Here is a 19,591-nt window from a genome sequence, read left to right as displayed (position 1 = left end):
ACTACACAGTTCTACCATACTCATTTAAATGAAACCAATACTGATAAAAGGCTAAAAACCAAACATTTTTAAAATCATGAGTTCATTTAATATACAGGAAAAAAGCCATCCAAGCCTAACTGGCTGAAAAAATGCTGAATATATATTTTTAATTTCAGCCCCACTGCAGGGTTTACCAGTATGTATGGTCTCTAACATTATGCCAAAGCATCCTAAATATAATTAAAATAAATTATGACTATGCCACCCCATAATATCTTTCTTTATTTTGTCTATTGAGAGATGGAATTGCTGCTGCGAGTTTGGATCATTGTCATGCTCCACAATCCAAGTGTGCTCGAGCTTCAGGACATCAACTGATGGTTTTCTCCTGCAAAATGTTCTGATAGAGGATAATTCATTGTTCCACCAATTAAGCAGCAAAGCAGTCCCAGACCGCCACACTAGCATCACCAAGTCTGACTGCTGGTATGATGTTCTGCATTCACGGTGTGTTTAGTTGACATTGGACCATTATCAAAGATGATTTAATCTGTGAAATTAAATCTGGCAGCACTGGTTTCAGTCAGTTCCTCCTGTATTAGGTCAGTTTAAATACCCAGGAAATGGGACTTTGCTTGAAGCTAACTACTAGCGTTAGAAGGTTAGCAGTAGGTTTAACGTTCATCATGTTCACCATCTTCTCAGTATGCTAACATTTGGTGATTTGGATGATGATGAGGAAATGATGACGAGTTTCAAAGGTTTTTTCACTATAATCCTGGAGCTGTCACTATGAGACGTATGAAGACATGAACGGAAAAGTCTAGAGATCCTTAACTGAGTGCACCGAGCCTCTGAAACTGTCCTTTAATAGAATGAATCAACCTTTTTTTGTGAACATTTTTAAAGTTCTGCATGTAAAACCACAGTAGCTACTTCCTGTTTACCCCAGTTAGTCTGAAGCTGGTGAGAATTGTCTCTGCTGTGCGCTCTGGTTTAGCCAATAGCAGTGTTCATGCAGTGAGAACCTGCTTGCTTTGTGCTTTGTGGTGAAGTGCATCAGTCTGCATTGAAAGAAGATGGCAGCTTTGTGGTCGCCCACCTTCCTTTTCACAAAAATACCCCCCAGCTCTTTCTGGTCATTTGTTGTTTTACAGTACAGATGCTTTGCGAAGAGAGCTCTAAACATCTGCTGCGGTTTATGCAACCTGTCACTTCATCTAACCGAATGCTTAGATTAAGCTAATGCAATGATAAGAATAGATAAGTATAATTCACTTTAATTGGCTGGTCAAAAAGAAAATCCTTGACTCTGGGTAGCGCATAAAATGGCGGCGAAGACTTGTTTTTTCATTTTCTTTTTTTAGTGCTGCTGTTTGTGATCTGCTCAGCCTGTTAATCTTAGGGTGGAGTGAGAAAGAAGAAGCTGGCTGTGTCTGAGCTGGTTCCCTTTGAAGTCTGAACTGGGACTGTGTGTGATGCAGAGAGGTGGAGACTGGAGGGCTTGATTGAACTACAAAGCTTGTAGGCTAATCATGTTTCCTGTTGTTTTGTTTGTTTGTTTTTAATAACTGTGTGTGTTTGTGTTCAGACTGTAAACCAGAGCCAAACGTCGTCTACTCTTCACTGAAGTAGTCCACCAGTCCAACCATTGATGTCCAGCTGCTGGTCTCTAACTGGTCCCCCAGCACCTCCACAGACACATCCATATGTTGAAAAGATTTCTTTTTGATGTTTTGTGTCTTTTATTTCACTTATTACATCCTCCTCCACTTACAAATTCAGGGTTGCAGTGGGACTGGAGCCTATCCCAGCTGCCGTAGGACAAGACTCAGGGTACACCTTCAGCAGGTCCCCAGTCTTGCAGGGCTAACACAGAGAGAGAATTTAGACTCATCAACTAACTTAACCCCACTAACTGCATGTTGTTGGGCTGTGGGAGGAAGCCAAAGTACCTGCAGAGACCCACACAAACGCAAGGAGAACATGCAAACTTCAACATCAGCGATATTAATATAAATATTTTAATATATCTTATGTTGTCAGTAACTTTACTGTTATTTCCATTCTTGTTTGTTGGATCCAGCTCTTGTTCTCATGGCAGCGATCTGATTTCTTATTAAACTTTTGTTCTCTTGTGTGTTTCTCACGTGGTTCTGTGGGTTTCATTGAGTTGTCAAGTGACAAATGTGAACAGTTCCGGTTTGGTTGTGGCTAACCGAAACACTCAGTGCTGCAGTCAGTATAGTCAGTTTGAAAAGGAGTTAACTTGAACATCGGTGTATAACCATAGACAGTTTTTCATTGTATTACATTACAACAGTTTTTCATCAAATGATATAGACGAGAACAAACACAGTGCTGCTAGTAGAAAATCATTAATTGACTGTTTATTGTTATCGTTATCAATTATTACTATTATTATTATTACTATTATTATTATTACTATTACTATTATTATTAGTAGTAATAGTAATATTGCTACTCCCCCTGGGAAACATTCATAGTATCTGTCTCTATACTTTGAAATGAAAACAAAAGACTTTAGTTTTTGTCTGATAAACTAATAATAAACTAATAATTCATGAACATGTGACTCAGACTTCATACTTTTATGAAGTATAATGAGAGCACATTATAATGAAGCACATTTCCTGACCCAGCACAGAGCCCCTCCTCTTAAACCTGTCACTGAAGCTTGAAGTGGCCGTGCTGATTGTCTATTGTCATCTACTGTTAAAACCGGGTCACACAGCGGGGCAGCTTTTAAATTTATATTTATACATTTTAAATGACATTAATGCCACTAACCAGAGAGGTTTTATTTCTCTTCTGACCTGGAAGCATCTCAGGATCACTTCACAGTAAATACATTTGGACAAAAGCCAAAGTAACAGTCCGTAAAATCCTAAAAACAAGTGACCTCATTTCATTTGTTAGCTCTCAGTTTAAAGCAGCACACAGTCAGAGACCTGAAACAGCAACAGGAAATCAAATGAGAGCAGCACCACAAACACATAAAAAGACAAACAGCATGAAGTTTAACCAGTGACTTTGCCTCAATACCAAACAGAAAATCCCTCTTTTATTTAGTACAGATTAATTACTGAATTACAGGAAAGAAAAATATAATTAAATAGAGTCCATGACCCCAAATTATTGATTCATAATCATAACAATAATTATAATAACAATAGTAGTAGTAGTAATAAACTTCTCAGATCAGATCAGTGTCACATTTAACCTGGTCACAAAGCCCAAACACTCACAGTGTTTATTTAATCCCATCATGAAAACATACTTAAGTGAAAATAGTTTTTATCCACAGTTAATTAAAATAAAACTATGTCACCTTATCAGGAAGTGCAAATCATCACTGTTTTAAGTGTGCTGTGGAAGTGTCATTGGTTATTTGATAGTCAAACATCTCCCTCTAGTGGCCATAAATAAACAATTCACATTTACACCGCTAATTCATCAGGACAGCTAAAGACTCAAGACTGTTCTTTCCTTAGACTGTACAGAAAAATACTTCTTCTACTGCGTGTCTTTCATATTAAAAGCTCTTTGTGAATGAATGGCTGTAAGGCTTTAATGTGAAAATATCAGAGCAAGTTTGAACAACCTTACCAATATAAACACTGCAAATAAGCATAAACCACAAGAAAATATAGACTCAGTGTGTCTGATTTGTGCTTTTGTATTAATGTAGTTTAAAAAAAGGGTCAAAGTCAATATTTTACATCAGCTTTTAATGGGTATAATAACGTTATGGTCCACAGGCAGGACTTTGTTTTTCATTTCATATAGTGAAATGTGGGCTCAACATGTTTAAAATGATAAAGATCCACAGAAGCAAATCCTAGACTCCAGTTTTTCATCATTCAGTGCTGCAGTTTGTTTTTCACCTGGTGTTGCCAGCAGCAGAGTTCAGTTGGCGGGAACTGCATAATTAGATTTCCAGTTACATTAGACATGTGCAAACATGATCATCAGCAGCAAACATCCTTAAATTTTACCTCTAGGGAAGATGGAGTTAGCATGAATCTGAGAAACAAAATTAAAAAAAGTTGTTTTTTTTTAGATTAGTTTTATGTAGTTTGTTTTGTTTTTGTCACCTTGTCAGGCTTAAGCTGGCGTTGTATTCACATTATTAAACTCTTGAGATCACAAACTCATGAGAAACGTTACTAAAATTAAACACTTCTTTCAAATTGTACAAATAAGGTGGACAACAAACTACAAATTGATTTTCAGTCAAATCTTCTCTGATGTCCGACTTTTACAACCAGACTTGATGTGACGCTGGCTGTCTCTTTATACCTGATATTAGGTCACCATGACTCCTCCCTTAGTAACAATAGAACAGGCCTTGGCCTCTCGGGGATTCCCGTGATGGTTTTAGTTTATTTTTCAGTCATTTTTTTCACTTCCCATGTGTTTACACACTCCTACAGTAAGTGTAACACACACAGATTCGAGGTCTGAACATCTGTCTCAGATGTGGGAAAAATATGACAACCAATAAAATTGTAAATGGGAGGGAACAGCAGTTGTCCTCAACTCACCAGTCTGTTAGTAGGTCAGCAACCACCCCGGCCTCAGCAAGCCAATCCTCCCTTGAGGCTGTGGTATACAGTAGGCCCAGCCTGCACAGACACACAAAATATCAGCTCATCAGCATTTTAATAATGCAGAGAGCAGCAAACTGTTCACCATACACATTTATAATCTAAGCCATCTTGAGTCTGGCCATATACCTGCACACAGAGACACAATGTCACAGCAGTGTTTACAGTGCAGAGACTGTTATCTGCCAACATCCCTCACCACACAGCCTTGAGCTGTTGGAGGCTTCTTGCTGTTAAAGGGGGATTTTATTGTCATTACTAAATGTTTGCTCACAGTGTGAGAGGTGGGACTTTCTCTCTAACGGTTCAGTATAAAACACCTTGACGGGATGTTGATTTGCTGATATTTGATTGATATTGATGAACATTAACTGAAATGAACACAACTAACTTCCCCTCAGGGACTTCTGAGAAACTGACTCATCCATAAACCTGGATTTCAGTCGTGTAAAGACTTGTTTTTGTTTACTTTGGAATTTATTTTCCAGCTGCAGCTCTCACAGCTGCTCCATCAGAGTTGAACTACAAAGGAAAACTAACACATTGTAAGGTACTTTAGATGAACTTATCATCTTATAGTGAGAGATAAATCAGACTAATGTACAATGAATAATCTGCACTGAGACAATTTAAGATTGTTTAAGATTTGAGTCCAAGGCTGAAATCAAATAGTCAGAACATTTTCTGCTCCGTCTTTTCCTCACTCAGTGGACATCCATGGAAAACACGATGAGTTGAAGGAAACATTCCCACAGTGTTCCTTCATACAGGTCATATAAACATGTATGAATATCTAACACATTATTACCAGGGTTAAAAATACACAGTGATATTTCTCATCCACTTGATCCTTTAAAATATGTTAGTCTTTTTATCTTTCCAAAGCCAACATTTCAAAGTGCGGCACAGAGGAAAGAACTTAATGTGAAGAAGGTTTTAATAAATTGTCATATGCTGTGGGAGTGTCTGGTCGGGTGTGGTCCAGGCTCCTGTTGTCCGTCCCCTGGGGTGGAGTTGGCCAGCTCATCATCTGCTTCCAATTTCCGGGGCTCCATCTAGAGGGTTTTTAAGCCAGCACTGCCTGCTACTCCTCGCCAGTTCGTCCTGCTACCACCCGTAGTAAACTTGGCCTCCTCTGTGCTCAGACTCTGTGTGCCTGGATCGTGGGTTAATGTGTCCCCCGTCTCCTGTATTCTCCAGATTCATCACCCGTCGTACTCACCAGCAGTGCTGGTTCTGTTTCCGTCCCGTTCTCCCGTCTGCCCAGAACCCGAGGACCACACATTCATCTTCTCCTCAGCCCTCCAGCCCGTACTTCAACCTCCCTGGACACCTTGGAACCTGGACCAGCCTCCCCACACTCTCAACCATCCCTGGAATGCTCCCACGGCAACCCCTTCCCCGCCTAAAATGTTTTCAAGTAAGCCCAAGACTCTCCACTAGTACCACTCACCTCTGCCCTTTAATTTTCTCTGCAATATTGTAATGTCCTTACTTTGCTTTATAAAGAACTTTGAGCCAACTGTTTGATTTGATGCTACATAAATAAAACGGAATTGAACTCAACTGAGTGACGGCCCAAAGACTGCACAAAAACAGTGGCACGGTCTGATGTACCACCAACTACACATGCGTCCATGCAGGCAGCATCCTTCAAGTTGATTTCAAAGAAGTATAAAGTATAATTTATGGTCAACAAATGTGTAAAATAGTAAATAATCTGATTCTAGTAAAGTGTGTTTCTGCTCTCCTGCAGCAGTCAAAGCACTTTACGCATTCATACAAGCACTTTTTTCTATAACAAGTGCTTTCTGTCTAATATTCATAAATCCATACTCCAGTGCATGCCTCAGACCAACTTGGTGTTAATATCTTGCCCAAAGATGTTTGACATGCAGACTGGGGCTCAGCCATCAACCTTCCAATAAGTAAGTGACCTGCTCTACCTCCTGAGCTACAGCCACCCCAAATGTACATCCTCACGCTTGTTTCCATTCGGACAGCAAGCAAAGGGAGGTCTCCCGCTGGATATTTGCTTCCTCACAGTCCTACAAAATACTGTCTCCTAACTTTGTGGAAGTAAATGCTGTATATGTCTGAGGGATGCTGGAATGGGGACAGTACCAGGATATGTGACCACTGTAGCCACTGTCTGTGTTTTAGCGTAAGAGTGGATTTCACTGTTGTGACAAAACACAGACAATAGCTGCAGTGAGCTTTTTACTTTGTTTTCAATTCTCTGGCCCTTTGTATGTTAGCACTTCCCCTTTCTCCATCAACACTAAAAAAACCCTCTCACTGCTACCCACACAGAACTGTAAACTCCTTAAAACCTCGATTACACTCATTAGACTCCAACATGGACGGCTGAAAACTCTATGGCAGAGCAATCCTTGAGGTCTGTTTGAAGTTTGATGATAAGGCGTTGTCGGCACATTATAATACAAGTTGACTGCAGACAAGACACACCTACAGTCAATTTATAATCATTATTTAATCCAACAGTTTATTGTTTTGTAGTAGAAAAACCCATCAATCATGAAAACATCAGCTAAAAACCCTGTTTGACTCTTTATTTCTGTTGATTTGTAGAAGAGAAAAAGAAAAAAAGCAACAGAAAAGCAAAACATCCTTTCACTGTTTTGAAAACAGGAGGATCTCACATGTTCACACATGCTGTATGCAGTTCCTGTCTGGGCCTGTTACGCAGCAACAGAAGTGCAGAGCCTGATTTAGTTCATGCTTTCAAGCTTTTTTATCTCCTTCACCACCGTTAGATTCAGGAAGACAAGAGTTTCATCTTCATGAAGACTCCACAAAAAGTGGTGCCGCTTGCTTTCTCACAGATAGAAACCATTAAAAGAACAGTACGGCGTATCGAAAGAGTACAATTACTTCGCAGTGATGTGCATCTCACACTGCAGTTATTGACTCAGAAATCTAAAACTTTAACACTCCTTCTTTCTCCTTCATTCGATTTCTTTTCCAGACAAAAACAGGTGAACTCCACAGAACGGACCTGGCTGCTGTGTGGAGTGACTCACACTCAAGTTTATTCCGAAAGTCCCTTGTTTTCAGTTTTCTTTATGAATCAGTTAAATTTCCCCTCTGAGATCAGGATCAAGCACTGATCCTTTTTAAGTCCTTGAGCATTTCCTCTTTATTTATTCTTATCTTTCATCAGTTCTGCTTTCCAACCAGTTCATGTAAAAGAGTCGTGCAAGATTTTACCAGAGATAGCTCGTGTTCAAACATGAGCTCGAGACAACATCAGGACAGGAATGATGAACCCATAACATTTTACAAATCAGGACATGTGTGTGTGTAAGTGTGTGTGTGGGTGGGGGCATATTTTTCCACTTCATGTTCTCATTCAAATGAAAACAGCTGGCTGAGGGATGTGCCTGTTCTTCAAGGTTTAAGGCTCTGCCCACTGTGAGCTCCTTTTTCTAAGATTTTGAAGGCTTCATGCATTCTCCGTGGCGATCGAGGATATAACTTTTGGGAAATTAATCAAGACTTATTTTCTTTTTAATAATTTAAACCCAGCGAAATCGAAAGAGTTTGTGACATGTTTCACTGTGACTTTGGTCAAGCCTCGAATTTGATCTCACGCAGTCAAATTTGAACTCCGGTCCTGTTACTTACGGATTCACGCAGGATTTTTAAAAACAAAGATCATCAGACATGTCTGCAGGAATATGCATATTTCTTTGTTCGATTCTGCTGCTTGCTGGTGTCTTTGTGTCCGTGTGTGCAGGTGAGATAACTGTATGTAGCATAAAGAAGAATAAAGCGTTTCAGAGTGGTTTACGTGTGTACAATATGATATAATACAAAGGTATTAGATGCTTGTTAGACAGTGTATTTGTTTGAAACTGAATATGTGGTATAATTGTTTAATAAATAAAGTTTGCTTTAAGCCGCCCATCATCAGGGCATGTTTCTGTGGATCTTGCAGGAAGTCAATTAAACATGTAAGCCCTAAACAATAAGAAGACAAAGGTCTGTGGAGTCTTTCCAAAATGATCTGGTGCTGATATTAAAACGTCTCTGAGAAAACCATCAGCTTCCATTTACCACGAGCTCCTTATTCAATCTAAACAGACTAGCTCATGTAGTACTTTTCTACCTGAGCAGTCAGATCACTTCATAGATGTCTCAATCAGCAGTGCTTTATGTCATATTTATTCACACTCACACTCCTGCTCTACCTCCTGAGCCACAGCCACTCTAATCTACAACTGTCATCAGAGTGTTAGACAATTCAAGCAGCAGGACTTTGACGTTAAACTGAGGTCAAAGTTCCCACAGATGATGAGAAGTAACTCTTTGTGCTATCAAAATCTGAGATTTTTGGCTTTTCAAACATGCCCTCTGATGTCTTGGCAATCAAGAAAAAAACACAGATGTACTTCATATCATAAAAATAAAAATAATTTGCTCAAATGTCAAAGACAGTAAGCAGCATATTAGAAGTTAATTGTTATTTTTGTGAGTCCACTGATGTGGCACACTTTGTAGTGTCCACTAAATACTTCTCAGTGCTGATTTCTGAGGCTCCTCTTTTGACCCACAGTGTCCTCAACATCAGTAGGAAAAAGTTTTTTGAGTGTCTTGACTCACTCACTTTGCTCTGTGTTGTTTCCTCTTTCAGAGGACAAAAGCATCACAGTTCAGTCTGGACAGAACGTCATTCTACCATGTCAAGCTCCAAATGATACGGGTTCCATCAGAGTGGTAAAGTGGACCAAACCTGACCTACAAAAGAAAATAGTACATTTGTATGTGGATCGGCGATTTGATCTCGAGGATCAGAATCCATCTTTTAAGAACCGGGTGGATCTGCGGGACAGAGAGATGAAAAATGGAGACGTGTCTTTGATTCTGAAGAATGTGACGATTAATGATGCTGGAAAATACGAATGTAGTGTTATCCAGAAAAAAGACCTCAGCCCTTCCACCACTACTATAACTCTTGACCTGAGAGTTATTAATTCTAAAGGTGAGTTATGAGAGTTCAGTGTCAGTGATCAAAGCTGAATCTGCTTCCTGGTTGTTGGATTCTGTTCTGTTCTTCACTCATCACCTACCTGACACCTCACACCTGTTTCTCACCTGCAGGTCAGACATTCCTACCAGTAGGACGAAGTGTAAGTGGCTCTGCTGGACTGGTCATTGGTCTGTATCTTCCCGTTGTGCTTCTCGTTGTTGCTTTTGTTTTTTCGCTACAGAAAATTTAAAGAAATCAGTCAGTGTTCAAACCAACCTCAGTGTTTTTTTTTTTGAAAGCAAGAAAAGAAAAATGATCTGAGGACACACGGACATTAAAGATGGGGAACATTCAGCTGCAGATTTCAAACATCTAAAATTTTAATTTCTTTCACATCTGTTGGACTGATTGTTGGTCTGACAGTTTCTGGTCTGCTTCTTCTGGAAGTTGTTTTTTTTTTCATCCACAGAAGATATAAACAACAACACAATCAGGGTCCATACCACCCTTCTGCTGGGAAGTAGTAGGTTGACATTTTTCCAGAGAAAGGAAGATGATAAGATGACAGACATTTTAATGCTTAACATCCAGCAGGCCATATCAAATGTTAAGTTCTTGATTTGATTTTACATCTTAAATGTTCAGTTTCTTGTGGTTCCATCTGTTGGACTGACAGTTGGTCTGTCTGTCTTCTTTTTACTTTTGAGGGGTTAAAAGAAATGAGTCAGAATCTGCACGAGCTCCCCAGAGCAGAGTAAAATGAGTTGGCTAAGTTAGTCATAAAAAGATCAACATTCTAAACCAACCACTTTGAAAACAGTTTATTTTGTTCCTGCTATACTTTTTTGTTTTACATTTCTAAATTATGATTATCTGACTGTCAAGAAGTACTGCACTACAATCCACTAAAGTCTCAATTTCATTGTTCCTGTTTATAAAAAGCAGGGAAAATCCATAAATATGTTTAAACATTTATGCTCCAGTACTAAAACAGTCAGTGTTCAAACCAAGCTCAGTTTTAATGAAAACAAAGATGATCTGAGGACAGACAGACTTTAAAGATGTTGAACATTCAGCTGCACATTTCAAATATCTAAAATCTTTAATGTTTTTCGCATTTCTCTCAAACATCATGTCAAGTCTGCCTGCAGCTTTATGACCTACAGTTTTCATCCACCTTCAGTATTTTAATATGTTTTGCTCACACCAAGTTAAACTGTATTACGCAGGAACATTACTCTATGTTCTGCTGTATTAGAATCAGTGAGCCGAGTTTATATTCTTTTTAAAATATCGTTTATATTTCTTTTGTGGAAAATTCACAAGTTTGACCCAAACCCATTGTACATATATGCATATTATGTTGTGTTTTTCTAATTAAATATCCAGTGTCGTGTATGTTGCAGTGTTGGAATCAGTGAGTGTTGGTTTCAGCTTCAGGTTCAGCAGCTGTTTGTGACATCTGGATGGGTTTGACTCATCATGTTCAGTCAGCATAAATACAGATGCTGACTAAACCAACTCACAACACAGACACAAAAGCATGTCACAGTGTGTGGAAAAATCACTGTGGATTATAGAAGGTGATAATATGACAGCCACAGGACTGGCCGCGCTTTCCTTGTCGGTTTTGTGTTTTCATCTGTGTAACATAAGTAAAGTTGCATATTTGGGAACACCTCATTGGTTTTGGTGTGATTGTTGGTTTAGTTAGTTCCCTTCACACACCAATGACTTGGGCTGTGGTGTGTTAGTAAATCAAAAAATTAACTGCCTGAACAATAATGTTCACTTGGATGGGTTTCAGTGAGTGATTCGAGGGACTGCTGTCCAACTTGCCATTCTTTGTGAAGTTGATTTTCCTGATTTTTAACTGGTTTTGAAAATGGCTTCTGAATCAGTGCTGGAATGAGTATTGATTTGCTGCTATATGAGAAAAAATGAATTGAAATGAACACAAAAATAAAAAGGATAATGAAACTGAAACTTATCAGTCCCAGTCTGGTATTTCGTGAAATCTAACTTCCCTTCAGGAGCTTCTGAGAAACAGACCCCTCCATAAACTTGGATTTCAGTCATGTAAAGGCTTTTTTTAAAAAAAAAAATCCAGCTGCAGCTCTCACTCTGATCACAGCTGCTCCATCAGAGTTGAAGGACAAAGAAAAACTAAAACATTGTAAAATACTTTAGATGAACTTATCCTCTTATAGTGAGATTAATCAGAATGTACAATTAATAATCTGCACTGAGACACTTTAAGATTGTTTAAGATTTGAGTCCCAGGCTGAAATCAAATAGTCAGAATATTCCCTGCTCTGTCATTTTCTCTCTAAGTGGACGTCCATGTTGCTTTAGTGTTCTTTCATGCAGATAATATAAGCATGTATGAATATCTATAACATTAATATCAAGGTAAACAACTGCAGTCATATTTCTCATCCTGTTTATCCACTTCATCCAAACTAGCTTAGACTACTACAACCTTCACTTTAACACATTTGAGTCTTTTTATCTTTCCAAAGCCAATGTTGCAACGTGCTTCACAGAGGAAACAACTTTACACGGAGAAGGTTTTAATAAATAGAGTAACATGTGCACAGGTTTCTGTCCTGACAGCGAATGAAGAGGGGCTTTCACCCACAGTCGTGCTCGTGTGTCACTGGAAGATAATGACCTATGAACCTGTCAAATGCTGATCGTTTGACTAGTGGTCCGGATTAAGGTAAGAAAGCAACAGTGGATTCACCAGTGGAAAAGAAAAACCACAATAAAAATTTTAATTAAAAAAAAAAAAACAGGATGAAAAACACAGATGGTGGCAGCAGTGGGGAATTTTAATTTATTTTAACACTCAGTTTCACTTCAGCTCTTTGTGTGTTACTGTGCTCTCAGACTGTGGGCCTAATTGTGGTTCCCAGACTATTTCAAAGTTTAGTGGGACAGTATCACCAAATGGTGATTCTGACTGTTGGAGTTTTCTCTGCATTATTGTAAGGTCCTTACTTTACAATATGAAGCACTTGAGCCAAGTGTTCTGATTCTACACAATATAAATTAGTCTGAATTGAGTGATGGCCCAAAGACTGCACAAGGAAGAATGACCCACAGTCTACTACACATGCATCCCTGCAGGCAGCATCCTTCAGGTGGATTTCAAAGAAGTATAACGTCTAATTTATGGTCCACAGATGTGTAAAATGTAAATAATCTGATTCTTGTAAAGTGTGTTTCTGCTCTCTTGCAGCACTCAAAGCACTTTATGTAATATGCATCATTCACCCATTTATACAAGCAGTTTTGTCTATGCCTAAGTGCTTTCTGTCTAATATTCATAAATTCATACTCCAGTGCATGCATCAGATCCAACTTGAGGTTAATATCATGACCACAGATATTTGACATGCAGACTGGGGTTCAACCATCAATCTTCCAATCAGTAAGTGACCTGCTCCACCTCCTGAGCTACAGCCACCCCAAGTGCACATTTCTGTACTGCTGTTCCATTCGCACAGCAACTGAAGGGGTGCTATCATCCACTGCAGATAGGCTCGCATGCAGTCTTACAAAATGCTAACTGCACATCATTGAAAGTAAATACTGTATACAAAGTTGTGCCAAGGCACAGACACTGGCTGCACTGGGCTTTTTGCATTGTTTTCAACACTCTGGCTCTTCACATGTTAGCACTTTTCTCTTTTCCACACCACAGGGTGGTTGTGCCACATATTGCTGTCACTGCCTACATTGACACTAAAAAAACCTCTCCCACCGCCATCGTGTTACGCTGAGCTGTAAATTCTCCTTAACGCCTCGATTGCTCTCATTATAGACTCCACCATGGACAGCTGAAAACTCTACAGCAGAGCAGTCCTCGAGATCTGTTAGAAGTTTGAAGTAGCTCCGCTTCGGTCACAGGATGTTCTTGTAATGACTGTATGAACGACTGGAGATCCTATACAAACAGCAGAAACACTTCAGATTCCTCTGCTTCTTCAATCTCGTCCAGAGCACTTTCTGCCAGCCGAATCAGAGCACGTCGGGGCTGTCCTTTAAAACCCACCACTGTTGGTTCGCTGCACTTAAGACGCTGGCACACCTTTGTGAGTTCGGGTTTCCCAAGGGTCCACAATGCTGTTCTGATGTCATCTTGTAGTTGTTCCATCTTTGGAAGATGTTAATTCAACATGTTCTAGATTTTTGTCCAGAGCAGGAAACATACTCTTGGCTGGTAGCTCACCAGATCATGTTACACACTGAAGGAAGACAAGGTTCATTCAGGTGCACATTGAGCTTTGTTGCTCTCAGTAGTTCTGTGTTACTGGTGGTTTCCATCACAATAACTGGCCTGCGTTACTTTTGCAGAGGATTATTTATAATCAGCCTTTAGAGAACAGAGTAAAAGACAGTAAACAATACACAACATGTACCAGCTGGTTTACCAAAACATTTCTGATAATTTTAACTTAAACCAGCAAATATTTTTCTCTGTCATATTTTTGATGGTACAACACTTTGCAAAGTCTAATGTAGGATTCTAGGACACCCATGTTGCTAGGTTCATCCACAGATAAGCTTAACTAACTCTCTTATTTGGACACATTAATGTCACATTAACAGGAATTTCACTCAAAAAATATTACTTTAAATAAGTGTTAACTTTTCATAAACCTATGCAGTGCTCGTATACTGCTTTCACCTGAAACACAGCAAAACAGCAGTTCTTTGTTACTGACGGCTTCCATTACAATAACTGTCCTGCGTTACTTTTGTAAGGCATTACTTTGCCAGTCTCTCATTTATCTGAGCCGCCACTGCCACCTACTGACCAAACTAAATATCACCCTAACACCACATCGGGTGCGAGCAAATGTGTTTTGCTCTGTGATACAAACTATTCACAGCAAAAGCAAGAAAAAAAAGTGAGGGGGGGGGCACAAACGCTGCGGGCTGAGAGTTGTTGACAGTTCAAACATTCAGGGTACCACACCAACAGGCATTTCATTCTCTAATCCAGCATGTTATTGTTTTGTAGGAGAAAAACCCATGCAGGTACAAATATCAAATAAATACCCTGTCTGACCGGACTTTGTCCTGTTGACTTATAGAACAGAAAACAAAAAGAAAAACAAACCTTCCTGTCACTCTTTGGCTAACAACAGAGCTCCAACATGTTCACACATGCTGTGTACAGGATCGGTCAGACTGATTTTGTTTGTGCTTTCAAGACTTTTTAACTCCTTCACCACCATCGAATTGAGGAAGCGAACAGTTTCATCTTCATTATGACTTTACAAAAAGTGGTGATGCATATTTGTAGAATTTAAATCGCTCCAAGAATTAGATAAACATTTTAAACATGGTTAAAAAAAAGTTTCATGTTTTTGTGTTAGGTAGTTTTAGTGTCAGCCCACTCAGTAAACACGCCACATCATCCCTGCTAACAACAACACCGCATTCACGTGCATGTTAGGCAGTATTTGACTCACTTGCTGCTGCGCTTGTCTCACAGATAGACCACATGAAAGCACTGTATGATGCACTGAAAGAGTACAGTTACTTCAGCTCTCACTGATGTTATTGACTCAAAAATGTGCGACCCTAAAACATTAATGCTCTTTCTTTCTCCTTCATTGGATTTATTCCACACAAAAAAACTGGTGAACCACAGAGCAGGCTCAAGTCATTCGGAAAGTCCCTTATTTTCACTTTTCGTTACAAAACATCAAAGTCCCCTCTGAGATCAGAATGTAGTAGCACTGATACTTGCCAAGTCTCTGAGCATTTCCTCTTTATTTATTTTTATCTTTCATCAGTTCTGCCTTCTAACCACAGCTCATGTAAGAGTTGTGTAAGTTGTCTGAGAGTCTGCTCTGAGTCTGTGTTTGTATTATATGCTGACTGAAGTTTCTAAACAAAGATAGGCCGTGTTATGTTCCAAAAACTACTTCCAAAAACATTCAGCTTTGATATTAATGAGTTTTTTGGGTTCATTGAGAACATGGTTGTTGTTCAATAATAACATTATTCCTCAAAAATACAACTTGCCTAATAATTCTGCACTCCCTGTAGGTGTTTAGGCTGTTTTGTTTATGTTTTGGATCAATTTATATCTGGCATGTGATTATGGAGTATGTTGTGTTTTCTAGTGTAGCTCTCCTGTTTGGTGGCTTTTTGGGAGCAGGTTGTTAACCAACTGGATCCATGTTTGATCTCCGGCTCCTGCAGTTTGCATATTTAAGGAAGGTAAGATGGTGAATACTGAGTTGCTTCTGATGCATCGATCTGAATTCGAGTCTGTGTGAATGTTAGAGAAAGTGCTTGTGTGATGGGGTGTAGTTCTCAGTTAGAGTAAAAAATGTGCAACATAATAAGCAGTTCATTTGACCAAAGGGTGGTACACTTTTGCTGTAAACGTACCAATTCTGTCAAAAGCAGCACATAACTGAGGGATGATTAATGTGGTAACTAAAATAAAGTGTAAGAGCAGCTCTGATGTAATGTGAGTATTTCTTAGTAAGACAGTTCAGAGATATGAGAGGAGCTGAAGGAGAATCAGTATGTGTATGTTTTCACCTTTAAACCTTGAAGCTGTATCTGAAAGGAACTTCGCTTTGGTTCGATAAGAGGGAAATTAACAAAAGTCTTTCCTGTCTTTGCACAGTTTGACATATTTTCACTTCATGTTCTCGTTTATATGAAAACAACTGCCAGAGAAATGGGCGTGTTCTGGGTATTGTCTGCCCACAGACAGTTTAACGGCTGCTCCTGTTTGTTTTCCCCAGACTTCATATGGAGCTCGAGGGTGAAGTTTTAGATGAAAAAAAAAAACAGATAAGAGGTACTTTTTTGTGATAATTCAGGCGCAGGAAAATCGAAAGTGTTTATTCAAGATGAGCGGCTGAAAGAGATACATGTTTCACACTCGCTTTGAATTTGAACTAACGCAGTCAAGTTTTAGACCCCGGTCCAGTTATCCACGGATAATATCAGCAGGCGGGATTTTAAACAAAGATCGTCGGACTACAGCGCGGACATGGCTGCAGGAACATGTGCGTGTCTTTGCTCGACTCTGCTGTTTGCTGTCATCCTTGTGTTCGTGTCTGCAGGTGAGATTTAACTGTTGGAAACCAAACAGCCACCATAAGCAACATAAAGAAGAATAAAGAGTGTCAGAGTGGTTTGCATGTGTACAATATGGTATAATGCAATATCAACACACATAATACAGTAGTAGTTCATCGTTACGGAATGTTTTTGTTTTAAAGTGAATATGTGTTTTAATTGTTCATTAAATAAAGTTTACTTTAAACCCCCCCACTCATCATCAGGGCATGTTTCTGTGGAACCTGCAGGAAGTCAATTAAACATGTAAGCCCTAAACAATAAGAAGACAAAGGTCTGTGGAGTCTTTCCAAAATGTGGTGCTGATATTAAAACATCTCTGAGAAAACCATCAGCTTCCATTTACCACGAGCTCCTTATTCAATCTAAACAGACTAGCTCATGTAGTACTTTTCTACCTGAGCAGTCAAATCACTTCATACATGTCTCAATCAGCAGTGCTTTATGTCATATTTATTCACACTCCTGCTCTACCTCCTGAGCCACAGCCACTCTAATCTACAACTGTCATCAGAGTTTTAGACAATTCAAGCAGCAGGACTTTGACGTTAAACTGAGGTCAAAGTGCCCACAGATGATTAGAATTCAAACATGCCCCCTGATGTCTTGGCAATCAAGAAAAAAAACAGATGTACTTCATATCATTAAGAAAAAATTAACTCAAGTGTCAAAGACAGTAAGCAGCATATCTGAAGTAAGTAATTCCTTTTGTGATTCCACTGAGTGGTAGTGTCCACTAGATACTTCTCAAGTGTGCTGGTTTCTGAGGCTCCTCTTTTGACCCACAGTGTCCTCAACATCAATAAGAAAAAGCTTTTTTTTTTAGTGTCTTTTCTGATCCTTACTCTCTCACTTTGCTCTGTGTTGTTTCCTCTTCCAGACCCGGAAATCGTTACAGTTTTGTCTGGACAGAACGTCATTCTACCATGTCAAGCTCTAAGAGATAAAGGTTCCCTCAGAGCTGTAGCTTGGACCAAACCTGACCTACAAAATAAAAATGTGTATCTGTATCGAGATGGGCGATTTGATCCCGCAGATCAGAATCCATCTTTTAAGAACCGGGTGGATCTGCAGGACAGACAGATGAAGGATGGAGACGTGTCTTTGATTCTGAAGGATGTGATGATTAATGACGCTGGAAAATATGAATGTAGTGTTACCCAGAAAAAAGACCTCAGCCCTTCCACCACGACCATAACTCTTGACCTGAGAGTTATTAATTCTAAAGGTGAGTTATGAGAGTTCAGTGTCAGTGATCAAAGTTGAATCTGCTTCCTGGTTGTTGGATTCTTTTTAGCTCTTCACTCATCACCTACCTGACAGCTGACACCTCACACCTGTTTCTCACCTGCAGGTCGGGCAGTCCTACCAGTAGGACGAGGTGTAAGTGGTTCTTTTGGACTGGCCGTTGGTCTGTATCTTCCTGTTGTGCTTCTTGTTGTTGCTTTTGTTTTTTAGCTACAGAAAATGTGAAGAAATCAGTGAGTGTTCAAACCAACCTCATTTTTTTTGTTAATGAAAACAAGAAAACAAAAATGATCTGAGGTCAGACGAGCGTTAAAGATGGGGAACATTCAGCTGCAGATTTCAAACATCTAAAATTTAAACGCATTTCACATTTCTCTCAAACATCTTTGTAATATCTGATTGCAGCTTTATGACCTACAGTTTGAGTCCATCTTCAGTATTTTAATATGGTTTTCTCAAACCAAGTGAAACTTTATTATATTACTGTATGTTATGCTGTATCAGAATTAGTGATTTTGCTGTAGTAGAGTTTACATTATTTGTAAAATATTATATGTGAAAAAAAAAAAAAATATATATATATATATATTAGGGGTGCAACGATACTCGTATCGATATTGAACCGTTCGATACAGTGCTTTTGGTTCGGTACGAATATATATCGAACAGTACAAAATTTTTAATTTATTTTATCAACTTTCCTTCTGACGATGCTGTCTGTGTTGAGAGCTCAGTGGATCTGCGCTCGACAGTGCAGCCTAGTCGGAGTAGTCGAACGCAGATTCACTGAGCGCAGGGCAAGCTAGCAGACAGAAGTTAAGCTCTCCTTGCAACATGACAAATTGAACCTCCCCCACCCTCATTCAGATCTGGCGTTTGGAACTATTTTGGTTTTCATGTGACGTATGACCCTGAAGGTAAGCGCGTCATGGACTAAAGTAAAACAGTATGTTGGATGTGCCACGCAATGCTCAATTACATGGGTGGGAGCTAGTGCGTTAGCGCAGTTAGCTTGTTAATGTGTTGACACCGTCCAGCCCCACGCATGGGGCGATCGGCTGTAACTCATTAACGGAGATTTGCCACGTTATGGCGTTAATGTCATTTTAACGAGATTAACGCTGACAGCACTAGTGGGAACACAACGAATATGACTGCACATTTACGCCAACATCATCCTAGTGCAAAGACAAGTGGAAGCAGACAAAAACAACAAACACGCATGCTACAAACTTTACCCGAGTCATTTAGACAGCCAATAGCACATGATTCTCCTTATGGGGACCTGATATGTTTAATATGCTGCTGAGAATATAGCCCAGAAGAAGCGTATAGTATAGCTTTTAGTTTGGAAAGAGACATTTCTCTGTAATAAACTCTCTTTTCCAAAAGATGAGTGATTCCTCGATTAGATTTGTTTTTTTATTACTTTGTTGTTTCAGCAACATTAAATTTAAAAACTGTACTTCTGAGTTAAAATATATATTTATAATTTTAATAAATGACAAATTAAAAAGGCATGAACATTTTTTTTGTATCAAAAAAATATCGAACCGTGACACCAAAGTATCGAACAGAACCGAACCGTGAATTTTGTGTATCGTTGCACCCCTAA

The 19,591-nt window shown here is 39.2% G+C and overlaps 1 protein-coding gene and 1 long non-coding RNA gene across 4 annotated transcripts; both read left to right on the top strand.

The window, feature by feature from the left end:
* Window positions 1–7,999: 7,999 nt before the first annotated feature.
* Window positions 8,000–10,400, top strand: LOC146673388 (uncharacterized). The gene is made up of 3 exons (XR_014910484.1): window positions 8,000–8,373; window positions 9,271–9,618; window positions 9,738–10,400. It is a non-coding gene; the product is annotated as an uncharacterized LOC146673388 (long non-coding RNA).
* A 1,808-nt stretch (window positions 10,401–12,208) lies between these two features.
* On the top strand, window positions 12,209–18,499 carry LOC146673387 (myelin-oligodendrocyte glycoprotein-like). 3 transcript variants are annotated; one of them, XM_085402036.1, is made up of 5 exons: window positions 12,209–12,328; window positions 13,436–13,706; window positions 15,753–16,712; window positions 17,609–17,956; window positions 18,083–18,499. In XM_085402036.1, exons 3-5 carry the CDS (start codon window positions 16,640–16,642, stop codon window positions 18,184–18,186), a joined length of 525 nt encoding a protein of 174 aa, XP_085258162.1. In that variant the 5' UTR covers window positions 12,209–12,328; window positions 13,436–13,706; window positions 15,753–16,639; the 3' UTR covers window positions 18,187–18,499. The 3 variants fall into 3 exon arrangements, with proteins under 3 accessions (XP_085258162.1, XP_085258163.1, XP_085258161.1); XM_085402037.1 differs by lacking the exon at window positions 13,436–13,706; XM_085402035.1 differs by having other exon boundaries at window positions 13,436–16,712.
* Window positions 18,500–19,591: the final 1,092 nt, after the last annotated feature.

This window comes from Rhamphochromis longiceps, linkage group LG3, assembly GCF_057381845.1.
Source record: "Rhamphochromis longiceps isolate RC_006_pf linkage group LG3, R_longiceps_female_GT1.1, whole genome shotgun sequence".
Taxonomy (NCBI): domain Eukaryota; kingdom Metazoa; phylum Chordata; class Actinopteri; order Cichliformes; family Cichlidae; genus Rhamphochromis; species Rhamphochromis longiceps.
Note: the sequence above shows the minus strand (reverse complement) of the source record. Positions and strands in the feature narration are given on the sequence as shown.

Excerpts from the sequence above, each read along its gene's own strand:
- LOC146673387 (XM_085402037.1), top strand. The coding sequence starts at position 16,640 with ATGGCTGCAGGAACATGTGCGTGTCTTTGCTCGACTCTGCTGTTTGCT. Across the intron at positions 16,713-17,608 it reads CCTTGTGTTCGTGTCTGCAG|ACCCGGAAATCGTTACAGTT; the intron begins GTGAGATTTAAC and ends TTCCTCTTCCAG. Across the intron at positions 17,957-18,082 it reads GAGAGTTATTAATTCTAAAG|GTCGGGCAGTCCTACCAGTA; the intron begins GTGAGTTATGAG and ends TCTCACCTGCAG.